The 9,675-nt window shown below is 39.8% G+C and overlaps 1 protein-coding gene across 2 annotated transcripts; it reads left to right on the top strand.

Moving 5' to 3' along the window:
- Positions 1-163: 163 nt before the first annotated feature.
- On the top strand, positions 164-5,870 carry map2k2b (mitogen-activated protein kinase kinase 2b). 2 transcript variants are annotated; one of them, XM_041055503.1, is made up of 11 exons: positions 164-1,125; positions 1,248-1,458; positions 1,568-1,714; positions 2,613-2,690; positions 2,984-3,035; positions 3,242-3,366; positions 3,763-3,976; positions 4,081-4,133; positions 4,271-4,332; positions 4,510-4,555; positions 4,856-5,870. In XM_041055503.1, the coding sequence occupies exons 1-11, from the start codon at positions 1,037-1,039 to the stop codon at positions 4,964-4,966; spliced, it is 1,188 nt and encodes a 395-aa protein (XP_040911437.1). In that variant the 5' UTR covers positions 164-1,036; the 3' UTR covers positions 4,967-5,870. The 2 variants fall into 2 exon arrangements, with proteins under 2 accessions (XP_040911437.1, XP_040911438.1); XM_041055504.1 differs by lacking the exon at positions 1,568-1,714.
- The last annotated feature ends 3,805 nt before the right edge of the window (positions 5,871-9,675 follow it).

Here is a 9,675-nt window from a genome sequence, read left to right as displayed (position 1 = left end):
ACCAAACAGAATCCTTGTCGTTATTATTTACATGTATGTGTGAAGAGGGCTGGTGACAGAGTCATTACATAATCCCGTTTTCATGAAGTTACGGCTGCACAGCTGACTGTCAATTTCTGACATATCGCGAGATTGTCTCCCCAGTTACACCGGGCAGTGTGCGGTGCTGCTGGGCCCCAGTACTGACTGCGCCGCGCCCCCACCTCTGCCTCTGAGCCTGGGACCCGATGTCTGTCTGCAGAAAACACACACACCTGCAAGGTGAAAGAAGGGGCAAGGATAAACTGACCGAGGCTACAGCCCCAAATTAGTGTTTCTCATTTAAACAGCTGGGTGGGGAAACGGCGCTGGAAGTCAAGTAAAACAGTCGCTTGCTATCGGCTAACGTTAAATGTGGTGCTATCACGCAACAGCTAGCAGATGAAGTTAGCTAGACGCTAGTGATGGCTCTGGTTCTGAAAATATTCTGTTTGCCATTGCGTTGTAGTTAGTTCAGTGTAGATTAATTTTAAATTCACTTATTTCACGTTGGGGCAGTGACCACAATGCTAGTTATTGTGCCTCGGTGTCATCTTTTAAGGTAAAACAACTAACCTAGCTAACGTTGACTTAACGTTAGCCAACTAGCTAACGGTAGCATTACAGTGCCCCATTCTTTTTTCAAGAAGTTGCGGCTTTGCTGATTGTGTTGTGAATCAGAGAAGGATCATTTAAGCAGAGTCTGAGTCCAAGCCCGTGTTAAGTGCTGAGCCCGATACTCAAGTTAGGTCATATTTTCTTGGGTTAACTGACTGTCCTACCTGACAACTGACACGAAACATAAAGTTCCGTTAGTCCAGGTAGCATCTTCAAGATAACACCGGTTTGCTATTTAACCTTTAAGCCCAGTACATATATGAAATAAAGCTGTACGCTGACTACAAATAACATAACCTTCAGTCAGAAACGTGGAGAGAGTAGGTTTAATAAATCATTATTTTGTTGCCAGGAGAAAAGTGATACTTAGCTTCAGCCAATAGTTTATCCACAATTGATCATGGCTCCTAAAAAGAGACCAGTTCCCTTAAACATTGCTCCTACTGGCGATGGATTATCCACTTCCACCAACACAGATGTTGCATCTGAGTAAGTTATTCTACTGGTCAAATATTAACATTGTGAACTGAATAAGACTTTATATGTAATTTTAAAATACATTTGTTCAGTCTGAAAGATGTTTTATTCCTATTCTGTATTCTTTTTCCCAGGGCTAACTTAGAGGCACTTAAGAAAATATTGGAAGAATTGGACCTGGATGAACAGCAGAAGAAAAGATTAGAAGCTTTCCTTACCCAGAAGGCCAAGGTAGGCGAGTTGAAAGATGACGACTTCCATCGGATCTGTGAGCTGGGTGCAGGCAATGGAGGTGTAGTCAACAAGGAGTGCCACAAACCATCAGGAATAATCATGGCCAGAAAGGTAAGTTACAAATAGTCTTACCTTAATAGTGACATGAATGTAATCAAACAGTTGTTATGCAAAAAATGTATAATTCTGAATGCATTTTCTATCTCAATCCTCTGATCAGCTCATTCATCTAGAAATTAAACCTGCTATCAGAAACCAGATCATCCGGGAGCTTCAGGTGTTGCATGAATGTAACTCTCCCTACATTGTGGGCTTTTATGGCGCCTTTTACAGCGATGGGGAGATCAGCATCTGCATGGAACACATGGTGAGAGGATGTAATGTATCGCTGTATTTATCCATTCATCCCTGCAGGGAAATTAGCTTATTTTGTCCCATTGTTGTTGTTCTCTCATACACCTATAATTCAAAACATTATTACAACTCACATAGTTGAGATCATAGGCTTCATAACAACTGCATGTCAAGGACTGGGATTTATTAGATGGCAAGTGAATAGTCGGTTCTCACAGTCAGGATGTTGGATGTGAGAGAAATGGGCGGTATAAACACCTGAGAAACTTTAAAAAGGGCCAAATTTTTAAAGCCAGATGAGTGGGCCGAAACATCCCCGCAGCAGCATAGCTTGTGGGGTGGTTCTAGTGAGCAGTGGTGAGTACCCACAGTTTCCAAGGAGGGATGCATCAGAGGCTATAAGCAAAACTGGTACTGTGCCACAAGTCTCAGAAAATTTTAATGATGGTTCTTGGAGGAATGTGTCACAACATACAATGTATCTCACACACCGTAGTCCAGAAACTAACTGGACTTGGAGGACTTGAGGTCCTGCTGTTCTCTTTTTGTCTATTTCAAGGATCTTGACACTGAATGGGGACACTAATCCTCCAAGGCCTTTCTGTAGTTATGTATCATATTTAATTTAGTTTCTCAAGGTTTTTGTTAAAGGACTAAAATTTTCAACTTAAAAAGCTGAATTTGTTGTGGTAGCAATAACATGAACATGAACTAGTAATATATAAATATTAATAACATATGAAAAACATATGTTTGTACGTGCCACTGATTGAGAACCACTGTACTTTTTCATTAAGTGTATTGCAATGTAAGTGCATATTACAGTAATGGGAAAGTTGTGCACCTTTGAAATTCTGTGGATTTTTTTGCATGACCTATTGTATTCTTTGGTGTCTTCCTTTTTTGTCCAGGATGGTGGATCTCTGGACCAGGTGCTGAAAGAAGCAAGGAGAATCCCTGAAGAGATTCTGGGAAAAGTCAGCATTGCTGTAAGTATATGCTGTTTTATCATACGATATAATGTTACATTACTGGCTTATGAAACAACAGTTGGCCTAAACAGTTCTGTTTAGAAAAAGCCATTTCATCAATGCTTAAAAAAGATCTTTTTGTTGTTGTATCACTCTTTCAGTTTACCATATTGACCTCAAAATAGACCATGAACTTAATATGCAGACACACACCATCTGGATGGGTTTCCTGCTTGTTTCTGACTGTTGTTTTCACATTAAGGTTATTTGCAGTTATTGACTTGAGTAATTTCTCCCCTTTTTTTAAACAGGTTTTGAGAGGCCTTGCCTACCTAAGAGAAAAACACCAAATCATGCATAGAGGTATCAGACTTTCCATCAAGCTGATTATTTGTTTTATCTGTAAGGCATAATGCACAATAGCAAGCTGCTTTAAATTTTGTTAAATTTTGTAACATGTGATGCGTTTTCACGTTAAAACAAATTAAATGGTTGTTATATATATAGTTGCATATTGTTATAAATGTCCAGTCATTTTGAGGTTTTCATAACATGCTTTTTACCAACAGATGTGAAGCCTTCAAACATACTGGTGAATTCACGTGGTGAGATCAAGTTGTGTGACTTTGGTGTGAGCGGGCAGCTCATAGACTCTATGGCCAATTCCTTTGTCGGAACAAGATCCTATATGTCGGTATGTTGGTCTGTTTGAATTGTGTTGTGAAAAGATTAGCTCAGTTCAGTTCCTCAACATTACTCTGACCTGTTGCCCATGTTTGCTGGTGCTTTTCAAATCAGATGTTCCAATCCTTTATCATACTGTGTAGACCACTCTTAGCTCCATTGAACTACCAGTAACCTATATTTCAACCAGTTCCTCAATTTAGATGTAAAAATATATTGTATATTTTTTAATGTAAACTTTTTTGAATGGTCTAATCCACACACAGTTCAAAATAAATGTAAGATCAGAACAATGTCTTAGCCACTTGATATCTGACATTTAAAGTGTGAACAGTTCCTTGTATTTGTTAAAATAATGTTTTGGTTTTTTTTACTTTGTTGCCTATTGTTCATTTTTATTGATTAGCCTGAGAGACTGCAGGGAACCCACTATTCTGTGCAGTCAGATGTGTGGAGCATGGGTTTGTCCCTTGTGGAGCTGTCGATTGGACGCTACCCCATCCCTCCCCCAGATGCTAAGGAACTGGAGGCCATATTTGGACGACCCATCTTAGATGGTAGTGAGGGAGAGACACACAGCACTTCGCCCAGACCCAGGCCCCCGGGTAGACCTGTCAGCGGTGAGCAACACAAACCCACGGCAATAGAATCCCTGTGTTTTTACATAACAGTCTTGTTTGAAATGTTGAATATAAAACTAAGTTTAGCTTGGCTCCTTTTCCAGGTCACGGTGCTGTAATGGCCATCTTTGAACTCCTAGACTACATAGTAAATGAGGTAAGAATCTAAGAACAGATTTTTTAAAAATGTCCTCTAATTCCATATAGTATTATATGCCATCCTTAGTAAATCAGGTATCTCACTTCTGTTGGTGATATGATCAAATGTTTATTCATCTTTCTTCTGTATTTCAGCCCCCTCCCAAACTACCACATGGTATATTCACCTCTGATTTCCAAGACTTTGTGACAAAGTGGTGAGACAACATTTTAGCCTGACAACATTGCTCAGCTTTCCTTTGTGGCATACACCTAACACACAGCGCATCTTTATTTTTGAGTGTTAGCTATCAGAACTAATCACCAACATGTGACCCAACTTAATGGATGAAAAGCTGTGTCTGAAAGATTCCTCTGTCTTCTGTTATTTTCAGTCTCATCAAAAATCCAGCAGACAGGGCTGACTTGAAAATGCTGATGGTAAGTTTCCTCATTTAGATTGCAACTTAAGTTTGAATTTAAACTTTTCTCTTTTGGCCAGTTTGCACTGGGAACATGTTCAGTATCTGACAAGTCAAAGATTTAGATCACAAAAACTGGTTGTTGTAGAAACAACCTCCAAACCAGCACTGTGGTTAAACTATATTTTCTAAAGGAAAATGTTATATTCATATTCACTGTAAAGTCAGAGTCAGCAGCATGAAGTCTGTTCAGTTCGATCATTAAGTTTTTCACGCCCAGTTTTACTTCTCTGTGTTAATCTTTTGTGTTTTTTTGCAGAACCATACATTTATCAAGCGGTCTGAGGCGGAGGAGGTAGATTTTGCTGGCTGGCTTTGTAAAACCATGGGGCTGAACCAACCAAGCACTCCCACGCGCACTGCAGACTGAACACACAATCTACACAAAGTCACACACACAGTATGTAAAAAAACATGGAGAAGCTACTGCCGAAAACCATACACCCACACATACACATCTTGTTTGCCACATCCTCCCTCAGGTGAACCCCTAAAGGCTCCAGCTATCAAATCAACTCTGCTGACATTTAAACCAGTTGATCACGTGCTGGGAAAGGCACTCTATCTACAATTTGGACCTTTTGTGGAGTCAGCCCACGGAGATTCAGTTATCATGAAAATTTTTTCTTAAATCAGTCACAGCATAAGTCCTCCAAATGGTTGTTGGTAACGTAAAGAACATCGGTCATTTGTGTTAAGATCAGTTCAGGATGTTAGGCCATTTAATCTCTTTGGAGACTAACATGCCATTAGGCTTTTTGTACATCCTCACCTCAGTACCCTGCAGTCACACAGGCTGTACATACTGTATCAAAACTGGAAGATTTTATCTCTTATAAGAATATAAAAACAAATATAATAGCTGTGCTTAATTTTCTAACGTCTCTTTTTTGGTTCAGCTTTTTGGTTTTCTTGTCAGAATTTCTCCAAAGTGTTCTGAGGCTTACAACACAAGTGTGTCTATCCCAGTTATTACAATCATGGTTAAGCATCTGTACATGTGTACAGGCAGATGCATGTATGAATTAGTTTTTTATATGTGATATGCAAACAAATTGGGAAGCGTAAGAATCGGTTTATTTTACTGAGCAGGTCGGGTTATGTGTGTCTGTGTTAGCAAGAGGTGACTGAGTTTAGGAAAGTTCTCGCATTTGTTGACGTGAGTGATTTCTACAAATTTTGAGATGTCTTGAGGTGAAGCACAGTGTTTTAAACATTTTAGCATGACACTCGCGTCAAAGCCAAATAATAAAAATTAAAAAAAAAAAAAAAAAGCTACAACCTTAAATGCACCCTCTGCTCTCTCTGTATCTTTGGGTTATTTCTTAATAACTTAAAACAGCATTTTCACCTTGTTCTGGTATCATTAGCTTCAGATCAGCTATGCTAGGGCAGAGGCTGCCTTTGAGGAAAAAAAAAAACAAACTAGAGATTCAGCCCTGAGCAGTGCCTACTGTAACAAGATTGCGTTTATATCTTAAGCAAGCTGCATGGCAACTCACTGAGCAGTCTCAGCTGAAACAAATGGTAATTTCTTTGTATAGGCTATGATGTAAACAACAGGACATGGATTTGCCATTAAAGTGCATCCTGTGTTGTGGCAGGATTAGGGCATTTCACTCCTTTGTTTTGTTCTTTTTTTCTCTTGCTTCCTTTAAAAATATAGATGTTTTTTATGGTAAAATCATCAAAAATCATAATTGTCAATAAATGGTATGTATTGTAATATGTGAACTTGATGTCTTCCATTTGTCAGAGCGTCACTTCTCTGTTTTGCACGTGTTTCGCCAGACGGGGGCAGCATAGTAACTGCATAGCATTGAAGATTTATAGTACAATTACAAACTAAAGTTGTAAAGCTACCAAAACCAAGATATCAAAGTACACCCTTCCCGAGTGGTATACTGTGTGTACACCGATGCAACCAAGGGAACTAATACAAAATAAATAAAGAAGGCAAGGAAAGTGACCTAAAGCACTGATGACATACATTAGTCTGCTATTTGAATTACCAGCACATTGAATCATCTGTTTGGATAATGTCTGGATTGATAATGAAATGCCTCCCCTTTGAATGTCTGTCAGCTTCAGTCTGAACGTGTGAGGCCTTAAGCTCTGAGAAAGACAGTGTTGCAGTATGTGGGGTGGCTAAGTCTGAGCACTGTTGATGGGAGGGGGACTACTGCAGCAGAAAAACAGCAAAGTCTGCAGTCATTAATATGCAAATATGCAAATGAGAGGGTAATTAAGATTGGGCGTTTGTCAGTGGCTCTTTGATTGCTAATGAATTCCAATCTGCAAGAAAGGGGGAGGGGATGATGAGCTGAAAATTAGGAAAAAACAGAATGTTGTTGTGCTTTTTCTCTTTTTCCTGCAAAAACAAATGAGAAAAAAAGTGAGTGAAGGTTCTGTAAAATGCAAAAGTCTGTTTAAAAAGTAGAAATGATGCTTTGATTTTTACAAAACTCCCAAACATTGCAGGTGGTAGACTCACGTCAAGTATAAACATGACGACAAGGGCCCCCCAAAAACTGATAGAAAACAATCTTGTGTGGAAAATGCACTAAACAAGTATGTTAAAAATTCTTTTTCAGCACCAACAAAAGCCGCAACATAATAGAGGGGGTAACGGGGCCATGAGTGTGTGCCAAAGACACAGTCACTGAGCATTCAGCATGGCAGACTAGAGCCACCGCAGGAAGGTAGAAAGATTTCTGCTCATTAAGAGTGATGTGGCTGACCCCTGTTGAGACAGACGCTCAGGTATCTTGGCAGGGGGTGTGTGGTTGCAGCATGTTGTGTGTCACAAACAGTGTTATTTTCATAATTTTGGTAAAAGGGGGGGCGGGGGGGGTTGGGTGCTGCAGTTCACACACGAGCACACACTGCTGTTATTTCTGTTTCAGTGGTCCCCTGACACGTGTACATCTTCCTCCCTGGCATGTGAAATGAGAATATGTACTGTATACATGAAATAAAAACAAATTAAATGTTGTGAGGAATGGGAGAAAACAGCTGCTATTGTCACCTTATAACATAATCACTTCTTCACAGTGCTGCAGCTTTGTAGCCTATGCTGTATTTCTCAAGGCCACTAGAATATCATTGTGATACCCATTCAAAAAAATTCACTACAATATTGGATTAAGTCTTTGTGGAAACAATCTACCAAGAGAAAACTTGCCACTATATTAGTGACTGCATCTAATGGGCAGTGTAATATTTAGAATGAAGACATTCCCAAATACTTGAGTCAAGATTGCAAGTACAGACACTTAAACTAATGCATTTGGAAATGGCTGATCCCGGCCCCACTCTGTTTGGTGTGTGATGAACGGTGGATGAACAGTGTTTGTGTACGGGAGTGTGTGTATGTGTGAAAGAGAGAGGGGGCTGTATTTTTTCACAGGAAACAGGAAACCAGAAGTCATAACAGGATGCCCCAGGTTTTCATACTGTACCTGATGCGTGGGTGGCTGCATGGGGGTAACCCATTTACAAAGCTAGTACTTGTTTAGAAGAAGAAGAGAGAGCCCAGGAAAGAGTGGGTGGAGAAGAGGGTACACACTTTGGGGTTAGGAAAATGGAGTTCCACTCTAAATATAGCTTTTTTTGAGTCTTGCGCCTTACCGTTCAGCCTTGATGTTGTTTTGCCTCCATGCTGTTTGTCCTACTTTTTAAAAGGCAACAAACCAAACATTGTTTGATGTTTCATGTTGAGCTGCGATATGATCACTTCCATGGCAAATACATGTGCCAGCTTTCCCCAGGTGTACTGTAGGAGCTTCACAAGTGAATCTGTGACATGAGACCAGTTTTGTCATAATGAGGTTGATGTGCTCACGCTGACTGAATGCTCCTTACCCTGTTGCAAAAACATGTAGAGCTGACTTTTACCCTTCATGCCTTACTCATAATGCTCCATCTGTTTTTAACTGTGACAGGCATGCATGCTTACATTCTGTGGTACATTTTTTTTTTTAGATATAAAAGGATAACATGTTAGTCCTACTGTTGGCAGACAGGTGTGAGTTGCATTTGTGCAATGCATGCTGAGCATGTGTGTGTGTGTGTGTGTGTTGTCAACCACAAAGTGGATGGCTGAGTTTTCTCGTAAAGGCCAGCACAGATGTTATTTAGGTTGTTTCCCCCTCAAACCAGTTGAGGTTTTCTCTAGAAAGTCTTCAAAACAAACACCGACATTAACTGCAGCCTTGTTTATGTAAGCCCAAATGTACAACTCATGAGAAACAGCAGCCAGGCCATTTCTGTGAGTTACATGCTGGCTCACGCTGTGAACTCAGTCTTTGATTCCAGTTTGATAAAAGGAAGTGGCTGTAGTATTACTTTTCTCTGCTACTCTTGCACTCAACATGTCAGCGACTTTTATAACAGCAGATTTTTTTTTTTGGGTCCCCTTCCCAAACGCTAAATTAAAACGACTGAACAAATTGTGAACATGCAATGATATATTGCAATATTTCAAATACAATCATATGTGAAGGCCCCTGTGATGGCTATAAATAGTTTTCAGGGATGTATTCAAATATCCTAAACAGAAGTTTTGTTTTTTTTTTACACTGAACTAAACTGTAACTATTGGACAAAGAAAGTATATGTGTGTGTGTGTGTGTTTGTAATTTTTTAAGTGTAATGTTTTCACGGCAATATTTTTTTAATTTCTTCATAGCAAGGTCACTCCATAATTTGATGTCTTTGGCCATGTATTTAAACATTACTGCCAATTATAATCCACTGAAACTTTCTTACAGTCCTACCCATGTTTCGCAGAACGAACCATGGTAAACTCCCATCTCTCTTTGACACGCACGCACGCACACGCACACACATACACACACACACACACAAACAAACAAACACATTTTTAGTGGCTCAGGCACTGTTTGAGAACAAAATTAAAACGCAAGCAACCCGTAGGCAAAACGAGACTCCCCTAAAGGATGATGGTGAAACATATTTGGGCGTCCCACTTGCCAATCAAATGTTCGCCGTATCCAATTGGTCCTCCCACCGATATTATCATTCCATCTTCTACTGGTCTGCTCAGTTGGGCTTTCC

This window comes from Toxotes jaculatrix, chromosome 14 (genome assembly GCF_017976425.1).
Source record: "Toxotes jaculatrix isolate fToxJac2 chromosome 14, fToxJac2.pri, whole genome shotgun sequence".
NCBI lineage: Eukaryota > Metazoa > Chordata > Actinopteri > Toxotidae > Toxotes > Toxotes jaculatrix.
This window is presented reverse-complemented; position numbering and strand designations above follow the sequence as displayed.